The sequence below is a fragment of the Polypterus senegalus genome, chromosome 2 (assembly GCF_016835505.1).
Source record: "Polypterus senegalus isolate Bchr_013 chromosome 2, ASM1683550v1, whole genome shotgun sequence".
Classification (NCBI taxonomy): domain Eukaryota; kingdom Metazoa; phylum Chordata; class Cladistia; order Polypteriformes; family Polypteridae; genus Polypterus; species Polypterus senegalus.
Genome location: NC_053155.1, coordinates 319883356 through 319902196, shown reverse-complemented (window position 1 = coordinate 319902196; position 18841 = coordinate 319883356). Strand labels below are relative to the sequence as shown.

The 18841-nt window shown below is 47.3% G+C and overlaps 1 protein-coding gene across 1 annotated transcript; it reads left to right on the top strand.

Moving 5' to 3' along the window:
* The first annotated feature begins 716 nt into the window (after positions 1–716).
* On the top strand, positions 717–17709 carry LOC120524091 (complement factor D-like). The gene is made up of 5 exons (XM_039745958.1): positions 717–896; positions 8090–8234; positions 10128–10269; positions 14153–14413; positions 16963–17709. Exons 1-5 carry the CDS (start codon positions 842–844, stop codon positions 17113–17115), a joined length of 756 nt encoding a protein of 251 aa, XP_039601892.1. The 5' UTR covers positions 717–841; the 3' UTR covers positions 17116–17709.
* The last annotated feature ends 1132 nt before the right edge of the window (positions 17710–18841 follow it).

Below are 18841 nucleotides of genomic sequence, written 5' to 3'. Positions count from 1 at the left end.
TCCGACTCCAGCCAGCCCTCCAACGTGACACCCAGTCGAGCTCTGAGGGTCCCTATAATGACCCGTGGTCAGCAGTAAGACTTAAAGGTGCCTTGTTGACTGAAAGCAGGGCGCCCCCTGGCGTCGAAAAAAAATTAAGTTTAAAACTACAGCTGCACACCCCACCAGGCCGGTGGACCGCGTGGAAATGCCCAGCAAGATCTGCGCACTTTGAAAGGCACGAAGTAAAATAAAAAATGGTTGTGGGAGCGCTGGTGCCTCGCAGTGAGGAGACCACGTCTGGGGTCCTCCTGTGCCAACGTGAGCGCGCGCACCGCGCCCCCCAGCGACGGGCTGCAGTCCTGGCCATGGTTTGTTCCCGCTTTAATAGGCTCCGCCCCCCGCGCCCCTGGAATCGACTAAGCGGGTTAGGAAACGACTGAAGATTTAACGAAGTTGGAGTCTGAACTTGAAATGTGGCCCCGCGGTTTAAATTTAAAGCGTTGTCTTTCATTGGCCTTTGAAACGGACCGCAATATCGGAAAACGTCCTCCTGGGCGGTGTAAGGCGCTATATGCACTGGGAATTGAAATACGCAGACCGGCCGCCAGCTAGAATAAGCTTGCAAGTGTTTTGTGTGCTTGAAACTCACAACGTCGGTATAGTGCCACAAAGCCGAATGAGCGTCGGGCCCCCTCCGGAAATTGTTCTAAGAAGAAGTGCGTCCATTCCAATGAAATCTTAAGCAGTGGGTGTCACCAATGGGCGTGGGCACATTCAGTGGCACAGCAGATACTTGAAAAGACCCCAGCGCCGTCACACAAGCACGGCGACACAAGACAAGGAGAACTCGGCGCTCACCATGACAGCCCTGACCGCCGCACTTTGGCTGCTGACCCTCGTCTGGGGACGTGCAGGTGAGTCGTCGTCACTGAATTGGGAGAGCAAATGAACAACGGAGGGCGACAGCTGTGAAAGGCGCTATATAAAGAAATATAAAATGCACAGTATCTCTTATACACATGTTATACGCACGATGCAGCAGACGGAGAAAAACAAATGTGACTTATATTATATGATGCAAAGATCCGGGCAGAAAAATGCAAAATACAGTGCAGAAATACGTTGATAGAGGAAAACAAAAGGCACTATATTTAAGACAAAGATATGAGAAATGCGCTGTATAATAGATGAAAGGCACTATATGGCAGATGACTAGATTCACAGACAGGAAAGGCGCTGTTAAATAGAGAAATGGCCAAATAGATTAGTAAAAGATAATATGATAGACATAAAGAAAAGGCTAAATACATATAGATCAATAAAAAGGCACCATACGATAGACAGGTAGGTATGAAAGGCATAATAGATAGATATGAAAGGCATAATAGATACATTTGAAAGGCGCTATATAATAGATAGATAGATATGAAAGGCGCTATATAATAGATAGATATGAAAGGCGCTATATAATAGATAGATAGATATGAAAGGCGCTATATAATAGATAGATATGAAAGGCGCTATATAATGGATGGATAGATAGATAGATATGAAAGGTGCCATATAATAGATAGACACTATAATTCATCAATAGATAAGGCATTTTGTAAGAGATCGATTGATTTGAAAGGCACTATATAACATTAGATTTTTGCGCGCGTGCACATCAAATGCTCATCTAGTGTTATATAGCGCTTTTCTTTCCTGCGCTCGCTTTCATTTATTTGGTTGACACTTCGCGTATGTCTGCGCTCTGTGCGCTTTGCGACATGAAGGACGCAAAGCTCTGTGACATTATAGAGCGTCTTTTACAATCGATTGCATATCATAGTGTTGTACAGCTGAGGTGACAGTAAATCAAGTGTGGGGACCTGAACTGCTAACCCATATCCCCTTCCCCCCACCCCCAGAATCCGCCTTGTTCCCAAAGTCGGGAGGCGACGCCAATGAGAACGTTTGTGTCAAACGGCGCAGACCCTCAACAGGCTGAGCAGGAGACGCGGGGCACTGCGGGGTATTTATGTTAATTATAATAAGTTGGTGTCCGTTATTCTCTGAGCCGCTCAGTCCAATTTAGGGAAATTCTGAGGCGGTCGGTGAGGTTTCGATTGTAGTCAAACCTGTCGAGGTTGGCAGAAGAAGAAGGAGCGCCGAGCTTAACGGGGTCGTTTCTCCAACAACACGTGTCTATATACACTTGTCCATGCGCTCGACTGCAACACGGGAAGCTCCGTCGGGTAGAGCGTTTCAGGGCCGACACCGGGCCGATTTAGTTAACGGATAAAACAGTGACGTGAAGGCGCCCTCATGGCCGCCACCCTGTCGGAGCTGCTAGTCGTTCCCGGCTCCTTTCTTAGTTTCCTGGAGTGTTTTGTTAATAACATTGAATTTTTTCTCATTGACGTCCACAAAGCGAAGGGTCGGTGCTTTTTTCTGCGTCCCCCCACCATTGCAGCGCGCTGGCGCTTTACGCGGTACTCGTGTGTTTATAAGCCCACCACAGGCACATTTGTTTATTTACAATACAAGAATACCTCAAATTAGATTTTGAATTACTTCTGAAACATTACTTCTGTCGCGGTCTCTAATGTCGTGAAGTATAACATCGCCGTTGAGCTTAGTTCTCCACAAGCGCTATCTGGGTTGAGTGCCGGGCTTGTAACACACGAGGAGCCTTTACGCAGTTGCCTTAGTTTGACTTTACTCAGATTAAATGTATTTTAGTTTTATGTTTTTGTTTTGTGAAAACACGCCCCCTTCAATTCATTTAAATGTCAATGACCGCATCTGTAGGCTCCGCCTATGTGTTTCCAATACAATTCAACATATGCGCAGTCGTGCAGCACTCACACGGGGCGGGGCCTGCTGATTGGGGCGGGGTTATACGACGATGACGCACAATCCTACATTCGGCTACTTGGCTGCGTATTCACAGAGCTGTTACGTATTCAGCGTTAACAGCACGACAGATGCCTTTGCCGGGCCCAGTCAGGGTAACTGGGACAAGTGGACTGGCAACGTTAGCATGAATGGGATGCCCTGGGGTGTTTAAAAGACCCTGTAAAGGGTTAAATGGTATTGGGCCAGCCTCAGTTTCTCAGTTTTGTGACAAGGCAGATGACTTTTTTTAAATTGCAGCTTTATTTGTCCAAGCCCAGCACAGGTGCCTGGGTCAGACTGACTGGCAAAGCGGGCACAATTAGTTATCTATTAGTGACATTTACTGAGCAGTCATGTGCCACTTAACAGAGGCACCTGTCTTGTCTCAAAACTGTGACAGTTGCCCCCCACGTCCATCTCTCTTTGTATATCTCTGACTGTGACTTCCTCCTGATTGTTTTGGTGGCCACAGGCTGCCCTCTCTTCCTGTGGGCCTCAGGTCTCCAAACGCTGGCGTCAACCTTTGAGAGGGCTTCACTGCCCTTGTGCCGCACGTCCTTCTACTTATCATTCACTTCTTTGGCTGACGTCTTTATCCAAAGCGACTTAAAAGATTTGAGATGCAATTCATTGCTGGAAGGGACCTGCTCAGGGTCACACAGTGGTGGCAGTAGTGGCATTTGAACCCACAGCCTCAGGGTTTGAAGCACTGGGACACACAGCCTGCTTGTAAGGCGAGAAACGTGACGCACACACAAGCCCCTCGTCTTACTAAGGGGGCCCACAACAGAAAAGAAGCCCCGATGGCGTCGACACGTCTCTCCAAATTGATGAGGGAGCAAACAAAAAGAGAAGGAAAGTCACAAATGTCCAAAAACATCCACCTTAAGTCAGCAAGTATATAAATAATAAAATCAGACCAATACTAATAATAATATTAATCACTAATGGCACGTACTGGAATGTTGTGTTTGTACCTGTCGGTCCCACCAGGAGTCACGAAACACAAAGGAGTCTTTAGTAAAAAAGAGATAATCAGGCGTCATTGTCACCGGCGTGCTGGACGTGGCACAACACTCTGAATCCACCAAACCTGTTTAACCCTTTATGACCTCACAGCACTTGTGGTGTGTAAACCAAGAAGAGCCCAGCAGAGACGGAGGACATCAAATACAAACACTGCAGCTTAGAGAGACAAACACACACACCACACACACACCCCTGAACACCAAACTACAGCAACGTGTGTCTGTCCAGGTGCCATGTCTCTGTCAGTCCAGCAGATGGCGCACCACACATTTGTACGACCTTTCAGGGTCCGAGCGCCGGGTCCGCCATTGTACAGCCAGCACCCCAGGTTAAGGACCTCCCTCAAGGGCCCAACAGAGCAGGACTCCATTCTAGTAATAAGATGAATTGCACTTGTCATTCCAACAGATGGTGCATCACAGACTTTAGTAGCGGTGCATTTTATTACTAAAAAACGTTTGTGATGTGCCATCTGTTGGAATGACAAAGGAGATGTATTGCATTACTCCATGCCACCCATAAATACATTCTGATAGTTGGTGCACAATTAACGCTAACACTGAAGTCTACGTTGATTATTTAGATATCAGCTCACCTTAGAAGGATAGATAGAGTGAAAGGCACTATATGATAGATAGATAGATAGATATGAAAGGCACTATATAATAGATAGATAGATAGATAGATATGAAAGGCACTATATAATAGATAGATAGATAGAGTGAAAGGCACTATATGATAGATAGATAGATAGATAGATAGAGTGAAAGGCACTATATAATAAATAGATAGATAGATAGATAGATACTTTATTAATCCCAAGGGGAAATTCACATAAGGGTAGCACAGCTACTCCACCTTAAGAAAGGGATACGTGTCTGTGTGTCCATCTGGCTGTTATGTGTCTGTCATGCCAGCAGATGGCGCATCACCACCATTTCTAATGATGCATTTTATTATGACAAATGTTTGTGATGCACCAACTGTTGGAATGACAAATGCAAAACATTTTATGACTACATGCATTACAAAACACATTGCAGTGAACGATGCACAGCAAACGTTAACACTGAAGTCTACACTGACTACTTAGATATCTACTTATGTGAGATGGGTAGCACAGCCAGTATCCATCTTAATGAAAGCACAAGTGTCTGTCTGTGTGTTCTTTCAGTTACAATGTCTCTGTCATTCCAACAGATGGTGCATCCCAAACATTAACACAGCTGTTACAAATCCTACACAAAATGGCAAACAACAGAGACATATGCATTGTATTAGTCATTCCAACAAATGGCACATCGGAAACATTTGTAGTGATGCATTGTATTCTGACAAACGTTTGTGATGCACCCTCTGTTGGAATGACTACTGCAATGCTTTTATGACTACATGCATTACAAGATAAATTCCAGTAGATGGTGCACTGCAGACAGGGGGTTTTGTTACTGAGATTTCAAACCAGGCTCCAGCAGACCCCCGTGACCCTGTGTTCGGATTCAGCAGGTTGGAAAATGGATGGATGGATGGATAGATTTCAAACCATCTTAGACAGGCAGCACAGCTAGTCCACCTTAATCAAAGGAGACGTGTCTGTGTGTCTGTTTGTGTGTCCCTCTGGTGGCTATGACTCCATCATTCCAGTAGATGGTGCATCACAAACATTTGTAGTGACGCAATTTATTACTATAAATGTTCATGTGATATGCCTTCTGTTAGAATGACAAATGCAAACCATTTTATTACTACATGCATTGCAAAACACATTCTAACAGGTGGTGCACAGTAAATCTTATCCTTTTTAGATTTCAACCTGTCTTAGACGGGTAGCACAGCTAGCATCTACTGTACCTTAATAAAGCAATAACTGTCTATCCATCCACTGTGTCTCTGTCATTCCAACAGATGACACATTGCAGACATTAACGCTGCTCTGACAAATCCCATATCAAGTGGCATATAACAGAGACACATGCATGGCATTTGTTATTGCAACAGATGGAGCATCAGAAAGTTTTGTAGTGGTGTATTTTACTACTCAAAATTTGTGATGAGCCATCTGTTGGAACGATCAATACAGTGCATTTTATGACTACAGATGTTTATGATGTGCCATCTGTTGGAATGAGAAATGCCACGCATATGCCTCTGTTATATGCCACTTGATATGGGATTTGTGAAAGCAGTGTTAATGTTTGTGATGAGCCATCTGTTGGAATGGCAAATACAATGCACTTTATTACTCCATGTCTTACAAGATGCACTCCAGCAGGTGGTGCACCGCACACTTTAACACTGAGGTCCGCGTCGATTATTTTGATTTCAAGCCGTCTTAGAGGGGTAGCACAGCTCGTTTACAGAGTAACAGACGTACTCTTCTCTTTTGGCTGTCTAGATTGAATTTAAATGTGTCAGTATGTCATTTTTGCCCACTCCATCTCCCATAATCACAAACTGAAGGCAGTGACCGTGTGGCTGGTGGTCTCCCTCAGATTCTCTCCACAGCCTCCGTCCTTAGCGTGGAGTGCAAAAGAAACAAACACGAGCGTCTCGAGGAGCCGGCAGCGCTTTGCCTTTCTGGTTCTCCGCCTGCCCTGCTCGGCTTTTTTAAATCCCCCACTAATGTGACCTCACCTGGAGAAATGGAGGACCACCGAGTTGCTGTCATTTCATAAATTCCAGGGCAAAACAATCCAACTAAGTGACAACTGAAATACGTCGTAATTAATAACTCGACGTGCAAGAAAGGAATCACCTCACAGCAAAGTGACTCGCAATCGTGAGGCAGGTGGGCCGCTACACCTTCACTGACGTGACTTGGCCACAAGTCTGATGACGCCCCCCCTCCCAGAGCAGCCATGCAGCCCCCACAGACCAACACTGAAGAGCTCAGCCACTGCCATGGGGGTCTGCTCTGCCCGGTGTGCCCCCCATCAGCTGTGAGGGCCGTTATTACGAAGTGGAGACGTCAAGGAGCAGCAACAGCTGAGCCACCACGTGACAGACCACCCAAACTGCCTCACCATCAGCAGCAGAGTCTGAGATCACCACGTGCCACGCCAAGCGTCGGCTGGAGGGGCATAAAGCATGTCACCCGCCATTGGACCCTCGAGTGAGGAGTCACACTTCATTACCTGGCAGGCTGGTGGCTCAGTCTGGGTTTGGTGGATGCCAGGAGAGCACCACACCACCTTCAGGACCCCACAGTCCTTGCCCACTACGGTGGGTTGGTTCCAGTGAAGGGTCCCGTTAGTGCTACAGCAGACCAAGACATTTTAGAGAACTTGGCACATCCGTTTTGGTGAAGGCCTCTTTGTGTGCCAGCATGATGGCGGTCCATAGATATGGAGGAGCTTGAGTGGTCTGCACAGAGTCCTGACGCCCACCCAAATGATGAAGCAGCCAGCCGGGCCTTCTCAGTACCTGACCTCACAAATGGGCACAAGAGACGCACCCTAAAATCTATTAGTTCAACTCCGTATTACTGCTGATGGCTTTGGAATGGGACGTCCAACAAGCTCAGCGAGGTGTCACAAACGTGTGCTTAACCCAAGTGTCACCAAACAGGTGACATCTGCACAGGGAAGCAGTGGCAGCCGAAAACTGTCAGCAGGCCAGCCAGTGAACTCGGTGAAGTCCCCACGTCACACCTGAACCGAGCACCACCTGAAGATACGGGCAGAGACCCCCCTGTGCACTCTCGGTTGTGGGGGCTTCCAAGGGGGCAAACTTCGTACTCAGTGTGCTTTGTTTGTTATCGGACCTCAAATCGTGTCTCGGACGTTGAGTCGCTCGCTCAGAACTTTCCAGAACTTCTCAGTCACTTAAGCGAACCCGGTCTTGGTCTTCAAGGTGGGCCACAAATGAATCGTAAAGTCCAAAGTACAAGAGAGGCTACGATAAAAAACTGCAAACGGGGGACAGACGTGCCACCCGGTCAGACTTTGACGTGCCATGTGTGTGTGTGTGTGTAGGTGAGACGTAGAGAAGTGACGTGAGGTGCCACCGTGTCATTATAATTCACGTTGTAGGGTCACCACGGTGTCCCCCATCCTGACGTCACTCGGAGCTGCGCAGCTCAATTCATAAATCAGCGGATTAGAAAACAAAATGGAGGTCGACCTGCCAACGTGAGCAGAACTGAAGGCCATGGCGTCTCTCGAAGTCTTTAAACGTCTTCTTATCTGAACTCTTCCAGGGGCATCCGAAGATGACATCATTAACGGCCGCGAGGCCAAAGGCCCGAGACCCTACATGGCGTCCCTGCAGGTGAATGACGCACACGTCTGCGGGGGCTTCCTCATCCGGGAGGATTACGTGCTGACGGCGGCTCACTGCTACAAGTAAGTTAGGGGGCATTGGGGGGGCTATGTCACTCGCGGACCCTTTATGAGTGTGTCACCACAGAGTCCTAACGTTCACAGTGAAGCTGAGGGAGGAAGAGATGGAGCCACGGAAGAGAAGAAAGTGAGCAGAAGATGAAGGAATGACGAGCAGAGGACAAGCAGAAACACCAAGAGGGACACCGATGACAAAACTGGACAACAGCTGGGGTCACCCTTCTGTCAGCTTGTGTTTTGTTCCAGGGGGTCTTTAAGTGACACCTCTGGGCAGATCTGACCATCTCACTGCCAGCAGCTACAAGCCTGTCATTAGACGTCTGGGGACAAAATGACTCTGAGGGACCGACTGGGAAATGACGTGAGGGTGACATCCCCAAAGACACTTCTAAACAACGAGCCCAGAATTACTAAGGAGCTCAAAGGTGAGCTGAATGAGAAGAAGAGAAGAGCCCTGAAATCTGAGGGACGCACAGCGAGTGCTAAAGAAGAAAAGGAAGGAAGGAGACAAAGCAAAAGTAGAAAAGAGAGAGTCGGTCAGGAGAGCAGGAAGGCCGTCATCACTGGACTCGGGCACTAGAAGGACATGTGGGCAAAGCTGGCGTCCTGAACCAAAGTCTTAAAAGACTGGGCCTCCCCCCTCCACACCATCCCTACTACATCAACTGGAGTGGCCGTGACAAGCCCACCTCTGACCGCCCCAAAGCTGGTCCATAAGACCACTGAGGAAGCCACGCACAGAACCAGGAGTCCATCCTCGAGGTCTTGAGGCCTGTGCCGACCTACTTGGTGATGTCCCCTGTCACCTGTCCAGTAGTCTTGGGGTACCTTCAGTGGCACAGTGTGGCTTGCTGGAAGCACCTCCATGTTACTTCCTCTCCCAGCAGCGCCCCCTATCGTCCCACAAGGACCCCTACAGGGTTGCACATCCGGACTCCAGTTCCCATGCTGCCCCTGCGGGTGTCCAAACTGGCACTACTTGTGAGGGACACTGCCACCTATTAGTTTGGGGGGTGAACTGCTCCTGGCTTCCTGCTCTTTTTAGGCCATTCTTTTCTCCAGCATCCCTGCCAGGTCAGGAATCGTCCCAGCCGGGCAGTGTCCACCATCGGGCCACCCTTCTTCTATTATGGCTTCCTGGATGGGCAAGAAATCTTCCCTCTAAATTTATTCATCTGCTTATGTATTGCATTTTTTTTTAAAAAAAAGCAAAATATGACACTGGGGACAAATGACGTTCTGTCTCTCTATGCAGCCCACAACAGCTGGCCTCGGACCCCGTACTCCAGAAGCACAATAGGACACCCTGACGGATGCGACCCTGCGCCTTTTCCAAGTCCATAAGACCATGTAGACTGGTTGGCCACCCTGCCATGAACCCCCCAGAATCCTCGTGAGGGTAAAGAGCTGGCCCACTGCTTTGTGCCCACATTGTTCACCCTGAATCTGACAGGCTGCACCCTGGCATAGACCTTCTCAGGGAATGCAGAGTGTGATTCCCCCCAAAGCTGGAGCTCATCCTCTGGTCCTCTTTCTTAAAGGTGGGGACCACCACCACCACCCCAGTTGGCCAATCCTGGTTCCTTGTCCCCGACCCCCCCATAGTGTTGACAAAGCAAGTCAGGGACGAGAGCCCAAGACCACCTCAGACGCCAGTGGCCGTTACTTTCAAATAAAGTCTGCAGGAAGAACATGGGGACACGCTGGAAACGGGCAGGATTTGGGCAAAGCGACACGTGGGGTCAGTTACCAAGTAGTGGGGTGGAGGGCCGGACTGGAGGGTCCTTCAGGTCTCGACTTGATGTTACTTTGGAGAACTGAAGGAGCTGTTTGGGCTGAACGGCTCGTTCTCGTCTCCATTCCTTCCAATCTTCTAGCTGTCTGTTGTTTTTGCAGAGGAAGCCCCCTCACTGTAGTGCTGGGCGCCCACAATATAAGTCGCCCCGAAGCTTCTCAGCAGAAACGCCAAGTGATAAAGTACATCAAACACGGCCTGAACTCTCTGGACATCTACGGCTTTGACATCATGCTGCTTAAAGTAAGTGCGGACCACGGTCCCGTCTTTTTCAAATTCCGCTGGAGCGTCTGGGCTTAGCAAAACATGGTGACCATTGTGAGAGGTTCAGCCTGGACACAACCAGACGGTCACCCTAACTCTTCACACACACACACACACACACACACTTTTAATTCTCCACAAATAAAGTCCCACACTTGTCCGTGGGCCGCCTCTCCTCTCCTCCATGGACTCTAGCGCCCTGATTGGAGTGAGGCGCCCCTTTAATTTCCACCCAGATGTCCTCCAGGTGCCTGACAATGTCCTTGTGGCAGCACTTCCTGGTGTGGCGGAAGTGCTGCCCTTGCACCCGGAAGCATTCTGGGCATTGCTGGAAGGTTCTTCCTCCACCTTCCCAGGTGTGGTGGAAGTGCATGTTTCCCGGGCTCCACAACACTCGGGGCGCCCCCTGGTGGTGGCCACAGCCCCCAGTGGGCTGAAGCCTCCTTGCTCCTTTCCCGTAGTCCCCTCAAAGTCCAGGGCGGTTGCCCCCTTGTGGCCCGGGTGACGTATACTGTAAGCCACCTCCTGGTCCTTCCAGGTGTCCCAGCTGAGTCTGACCCCCAGCCTCCTGTGACACCATCTAAAGCCCACCAGCAATTCCAGGTGTGTTGAGTTAATAGTTAGGTGTTGATTGAGAAATCCAGACCCCCCCAACTGGTCCAGTTTGTTTTTGAAAAGCGGAGTCCACACTCGGTGGATTCGTCCCGAGGTGCTGCACCCAAAAGTGGATTTGGGAATTTGAGCCCAAATATTGGAAGCTTAGACCACAGACTCCGAGGTCACTGCTGTCAGCCACCAGCATCGAAAAGAAATGACGGGATGGGGGGATGATCTCAGGGGGCGGAGCCTGTCTTGAGTGACAGAGAGCCCAGCCGATGTCACCATCGCAGACATCAATGCTCACACTGTAGGGGGCAGCTTCTCTCAGCTGACCACCAGTGGCAAAAATGTGCGGCCAGGGCCGGGTTGGGGTGTGGGTCCGTGACAAAGCAAGAATGAAACCTGGAAGAGACTCCCAGTGCAACAGAAACTGGAAAAACCAGAGGAAAGAGCTCAGTCCGTTATGTCGGTCAGGTGCCCTCCGAGCTGAGCTCACGCATTTAGTGGTCCGCGAGGCGCCTGCTGCTCTTGTCACGCCCGTCTGTCTGTCTGTCTGCCTGCCTGCCTGTCTGTCTGCCCGTCTGTCTGTCTACCCGTCTGTCTGCCCGTCTGTCAGTCTGCCTGCCGAAAAGTCAGTCTGTCTGCCTGCCTGTCTGGGGATGCCTCTCAGGTCTGCCCGCCTGTCTGTCTGTCTGTCTGCCCGCCTGTCTGTCTGTCTGCCTGCCTGTCTGCCTGCCTGCCTGTCTGCCTGCCCGTCTGTCTGCTGTCTGCCTGCCTGTCTGTCTGCCCGTCTGCCTGTCTGTCTGCCTGCCTGTCTGCCTGCCTGTCTGTCTGTCTGCCCGTCTGTCTGCATGCTTTTAACAACTCACCTCCTAGTGGACTGATTTGTATGAGAAATGGCGTTTGGTTAAAAGCTCAGCCCGATGTCTTTTGTGGTTACAGCGCCACTCTCACCAACTCTGGAAAAACCTGGCATGTCACATCTTCCATGTTTTTGGCAAATTGAGAAAGTGATGTCACCCTATAATTAATGATCTCGAGATTTCATTTTTTTCCTGAGCTTCACGTACACAATATTATTATTTTTTTTTTTCCATGAATCAACAACACCTGCCATTTAAATCACGCAGTCACAACATTTAATCACATGACCGTAATCTGACATTTTCATTGGTAGGCGGCCTTTCCTCGTTGGTCAGTGGAGTTGCTGGGTTTTTGTCTTGCAGTAAATAAAATACTTGGACACATATGAGCTTCTTCCATCGTGCTATGACCGGAATGAAGACATATTTGGCCATCACCACCACCTTATAACATCAGGAAAGAGCGAGTAACTCCAAAAAGTAATAAAACTTAATTCTGAAATAAATGGCAGTTACGAGGCTTTCCCATTGCACTTGAGAACTTGTGGTGAGTGAATCTTACAGTCGTAGCCTTCATTTACTGTACGTAATCTTAGCCAGTCCTAGGACGTTGGTCAATCGTCTAATGTGACATACGCAGCGCCTGAGACCTCCTGCTCTGCAACTGGCCACGATAAACCTGGTGTGATCATCTCATTAGTCAGGGGGCGGGCCCATGTGACCGTTGAGAACCAATGAGCATTCAGCTGGCAGTACGATGCATAGAACATGACGACGAGGAACAAGCAACAGAAGAAAAGCTCGTCTACCTGACGTCTCATGTTTTAAAAACTAAAACAGCATGAAGAAAAAAAACGGGCAGAGATTACTGTGGAAGAGCTGCATAATTAGATCTGGACAACCCTGTATATAGATGTGAAAGGCGCTATATAATAGATAGATAGATAGATGTGAAAGGCGCTATATAATAGGTAGATATAAAAGGCACGATATAATAGATGAGAAAGGCGCTATATAATAGATAGACGTGAAAGGCGCTATATAATAGGTAGATATAAAAGGCACGATATAATAGATAGATAGACGTGAAAGGCGCTATATAATAGATAGATATAAAAGGCACTATATAATAGATTGATTGACATGAAAGGCGCTATATGATAGATAGATACTTTATTGATCCCAAGGGAGATTGAAGTACCAGTAGCCAAGAATGTTCGCTACTAACGTTTAAGCACACACGCCACATGCCACACGATAATCTTAAGTTGGTACCCTGCGGTTGTAATCTTACAGCCCAATAAAGGTAATGCAGATAGTGCACACAATAATGCCAGTTCACTGTGCCAATAATATTACTACCAAAGTGACAGAAAGCACATAATAAAGTGACATAATATTAAAGAAAAATAAAATAAAGTGACATGGCTAATGTTGATAGGATGACATGTTTAAAGTGACAGTGGTGACCAAGTAGTGAGATGGTCCCTTGCTTGGTGTCCACTGTTGCCTGCTGGGATAGGCTACAAGTCCCTCCCAATCCTAAATGCAGGCTTAGTAAATGACTGGCAGTGTAGTCAGGGTGGCATGTTCTGTGCGTCAGACACCTGAAAGATAAGGCGCTATATTTCACGTAATCACGTAAGACCCACGAGTACATTTTAAGGGATGCAAGAAAAAATAAACTACATGGCTCGAGGTCCAATTGTATGGTCGTGTGTGTGTATTACAGTCTGATCCTTCCAGGTTTGCCGTGGCAGCAGCACAATGCCAGCACCATGACACACACGAGCCAACGTTTCACATGGTAGTCAGAATGGTGGGACATTAGGTAGTCTTGTCACCTGAATATGGTGACGTGAGTGCTGATCGTCCTGAGAAGTGACCATCACAGATGGCCGAGGTCTGTAATACGGTAATCCTCGTATGCGTTACGTGCCCTGAACAGAATGGGGTTGTGTGCCAGTGACATTCTGAGCCGACTGTAGGGACCTGCAGCTCTGGGCTGAGCAGGACTCTTAGCAGGAGGTCAGTAGCCATTAATGTTTTGACCCTTTGTCTTATTTAATAGCAACATTCAGTTGGAGACTTGGACTGCTCTACTTTGTCCTGTGATACTAAATGACTTCTCTGACCTACCTTACATGTCCTGGGCTATCAGGCAAGCAGCATGTCATAGTAGTTAAGAAGGCACTGCACTATACGCCCCGAGGTTGTGGGTTCAAATCCCACTACTTACACTTCATGAGCCTGTCACTTTACTGTCCTGTGCTCCAACTGGAAAAATAAAAATAAGAAAAGTAATCAAATGCTGTAAGTCACCTTCAGATAAAGACCTCACCCAAATAAATAAATGTAAAATGTACTCACCTTCTGCTTCTGTTTGTTGGGCTCTAAAGCTTAAAAACAAGGCCATCCTGAAAGGAAACGTAGGCCTGATTAGGCTGCCCAAAACAGCAGAGGACATCCATGCCAACTCCAAGTGCTCCATTGCCGGCTGGGGTAAGAGAAAGGCCAACGGTCAACGCTCAGACGTCCTACTGGAGAGCAGCACCACCACCATGAGCAGGGCAGAGTGCAAGAAGGCCTGGGCGAGGTCTCTCACCATTAACAAGAACATGATGTGTGCCAACATCCAAGAAGGGAGCCGCATTTGTCAGGTAAGGCTGGTGACTGTGGATATTTTGTGACTGTCCCTTGGTCTTCAAGTTTGTTTCACAGGTTTCTAAGATTAAGGACCCTGTTGGTTACATCATAGCTCTTATTTCACAGGACTTTTAATTATTTTGAAAATGATTCATGTCCTCCCGCAATGCCACTAGGTATCATTATGGGCAGCAGCAGCTCTTTTGGTTTTTTTGTGATCTAATTTTTCTATTTGGAGTTCAATAAGCAGAACCGAAACTCAGCAATCTTAGTAAACGAAATTCTAACAACAGTAGGCAACAACCCCCATAAAAGGGGGTCCTGATGGGATTAAAATGTACTGATGCCCATGTAGGCTGGTGGGAGAAGGTAGATAGATAGATAGAGTGAAAGGCACTATATAATAGATAGATAGATAGATAGATGGATGTGAAAGGCACTATATAATAGATAGATAGATAGATAGGAGTGAAAGGCACTATATAATAGATAGATGTGAAAGGCACTATATAATAGATAGATAGATAGAGTGAAAGGCACTATATAATAGATAGATAGATAGATAGATAGATGGATGTGAAAGGCACTATATAATAGATAGATAGATAGATAGGAGTGAAAGGCACTATATAATAGATAGATGTGAAAGGCACTATATAATAGATAGATAGATAGATAGATAGGAGTGAAAGGCACTATATAATAGATAGATAGATAGATAGATAGATAGACACTTTATTAATCCCAAGGTGAAATTCACCTACTCCAGCAACATACTGACAAAAAACAATATTAAATTAAAGAGTGATAACAATGCAGGTATAACAGACAATAACTTTGTATAATGTTAACGTTTACCCCCCCGAGTCACACAGTGTGGGGTCTCCTCAGTCTGTCACTGAAGCTGCTCCTCTGTCTGGAGATGATCCTGTTCAGTGGATGCAGTGGATTCTCCATGATTGACAGGAGTCTGCTCAGCGCCCGTCGCTCTGACACGGATGTCAAACTGTCCAGCTCCGTGCCTACAATACAGCCTGCCTTCCTCACCAGTTTGTCCCTCTTCTTTATGCTGCCTCCCCAGCACACCACCACATAGAAGAGGGCGCTCACCACAACCGTCTGATAGAACATCTGCAGCATCTTATTGCAGATGTTGAAGGACCCCAACCTTCTAATGAAGTATAGTCAGCTCTGTCCTCTCTTACACAGATCATCAGTATTGGCAGTCCAGTCCAGTTTATCATCCAGCTGCACTCCCAGGTAATTATAGGTCTGCACCCTCTGCACAGTCACCTCTGATGATCACGGGGTCCATGAGGGTCCTGGTCCTCCTAAAATCCACCACCAGCTCCTTGGTTTTGCTGGTGTTCAGTTGTTGGTGGTTTGAGTCGCACCATTTAACAAAGTCCTTGATTAGGTTCCTATACTCCTCCTCCTGCCCACTCCTGATGCAGCCCACCATAGCAGTGTCGTCAGTGAACTTTTGCACGTGGCAGGACTCCGAGTCGTATTGAAGTCTGATGTATGTTGGCTGAACAGGACCTGAGAAAGTCCAGTCCGCTGCGGCGCTCCTGTGCTGCTGACCACAATGTCAGACCTGCAGTTCTCGAGACGCACATACTGACGTCTGTCTGTAAGGAAGTCCACAATCCATGGCACCAGGTGTGAGTCTACTGCCATCTCTGTCAGCTTGTCTCTAAGGACCAGAAGTTGGATGGTGTTGAAGGCGCTAGAGACGTCCAGAGATATAATTCTTACAGCACCACTGCCTCTGTGGGTGGTGATGTCTCTCCTATGCTGGCATCAGCAGAAGGATGGGTGGAGGGTGTAGAGTGGGTTAGGGTGGTCAAACCTGTTAAATGTCATTGAAATATCCATCTATTATCCAACCCGCTATATCCCAACTACAAGGTCACGGGGGTCTGCTGGAGCCAATCCCAGCCACACCGCAGGGCACACACACGGGACAATTTAGGGTGGCCAATGCACCTCACCTGCATGTCTTTGGACTGTTGGAGGAAACCCAACAGCAGACACGGGGAGGACATGCAAACTCTACACAGGGAGGACCTGGGAAGCAAACTCTCTTGTGACAATGACTGGCGTTGTGGGCCGAGTTAGAGACAGCGATATCCTGAAATCACGCGATTCCTGTTCCTGTTTAGACAATGGAGGGATGGACAGACGTCAGACTGAGAGTGACACGTCACCAATATACGCCAATGACACGAGATTTTCTCTTCCCTTCACCTGGAGTCATCTAAAATCCCAACACTAACAAACGTCTGCGTAGGACTTACAGGAGGTCGAAGTTTGTGTTTTAGAAATCCCGACAGTTTATGGCCGTTTCCGAGCATAAGCACATTTTACACACAAGATCTCCGCTTGCCTTCTATAATTTCTGGAGGTTTCCATGCTAATGTAGTCTTTTGAGATCTGGAGTAACGGCAGACGCATATTTGGACGAGGATTTGCTGCTGGCCAGGGTGAGCGTGTGGTGGATATTAATGGCGTCTGTTCTGCTAGCATTTACCCTTTTGCTTCTTCTCCGTTTTGTTCACAGGGGGACTCTGGAGGGCCCTTGGTGTGTAATAAGACTGCACAAGGCATGGCCATATTTACTGAACCCGTCTGCGGAGGAGGACAACTTCCTGACGTTTACCTCAACATCCCCTCCTTCATTCAGTGGATACTCAACAAAACAAAGTCCGAGTAGACGTCGCTCTGCTGGCGGCCGCACTTTGTCAAACGCTTACTCTCGTGTGCTTAGCGTGGAGTCTTTTAGGTGGTCTAAGGGGACCCTCTGTCTTGGCTAAGAGATGACAGATCTGAAGGCAATGGTGGCCTGAGGGCTCTTAAGGTCCGCCTTGCACTTCCAGCACCTTTAATAGGTTTGGTGTACCAGTTCTGTTGTAGGCCTCAAGTCCTCGCCGTCCCAATAAACATTTTTACAGTACGAGAAACATATGAACAGCCACAGAATTTTAGGTATCATTTGTTAACACAGAAGGACTTCTACATTACTACCAGACTTCAGGAATATTGGAGTGGACAAAATACACATCGACATCTCCATTCAGTTATCTCGTAACCCCCCAAAACTCCTGAATGCCAGCTGTTGCCATCAGAGCTCTCTCTGCACTCTTCAATTCTGAGATCTGGAAGGACGCCATTGCTGAACTCTAAGCTCCTATTAAAAGTGCGGATTCTTCTTTGTGCAAATTTGTTGGAGTGTGTGTGTGTAGGATTACACTAGCGGTCAGTTTCTTAATCTCGTCCCTGCTGCAAACAAATAACCTTCAACGCAAATAACCTTCAACGTAACCTTTTATAACAACATTAGACAAGAAGACTAAAGCAATCTGGATGAGAACAGGCCATTGAGCCCAGCACAGACCGCCAGTCCTCTCCTCTCCTCTCCTCTCCTCTCCATCACGTTGAGCTTTGAGAGACCCTCATGTGTCTCTGGTTCTCAGTGTAAAGGAAACTTCATTTACTCTTAATGAGTTTCCAGTTGTGTTCCTGTGCTCTTGCTGCAGAATTATTTTAACCTCTTTGGTGTTAACAACAAGTGAGGCTCGGGCTTGGAATTTTATGTAATGAATGTTAGACTTGAGTCCGACTTTGTGTGACATGTAATGAGAGACTTTAGTGTTCACCTGAACAACTCGGCTCAGCTTCACGGAATTAATACGAGCAGTGCTTGGGTGGGGAACAACACAGCGACAACAAATCACAAATCTGATTAACTAACAGCAACATTGATGGACTGAAAGCCAGAAGTCTACGTGACCATCATCATCAGGTCCTTCCATGAAAACCCTACATACAAAGAGGACTGTTTGACTTATGTTAGGTAGAATGCCCAGAGGGGACTGGTCAGGTGGTCTCGTGGTCTGGAATCCCTACAGATTTTATTTTTTTCTCCAGCCTTTGGAGTTTTTTTTTTTTTGTTTTTTCTGTCCACCCTGGCCATCGGACCACCTTACTCTTATTCTATGTTAATTAATGTTGACTTATGTTTATCTTTTATTGTGTCTTCTATTTTTCTATTCATTTTGTAAAGCACTTTGAGCTACATTTGTTTGTATGAATATGTGCTATAGAAATAAATGTTGATTGATTGATTGAAACCATTCAGCCCAACACAGATTGCCAGTCCCATTGACTTCACTCCACTAAAATAACATCAAGTCGAGTTTAGAAAGTCCATGAAGTCCTCCTGTCTGTCTCACTACTCGGTCACTCCTCATACTTGTGTGACATCAACCCTGAACAAGTTTCAAGATGTGTCCCCAAAGTCAGAGCTTCAAACATTAGGGGGAGAATCCACCTTGAATACGAGAGTGACAGATAGAGAGTGAAAGGCACTATATAATAGATAGATGTGAAAGGCGCTATATAATAGATGTGAAAGGCACTATATAATAGATAGATATGAA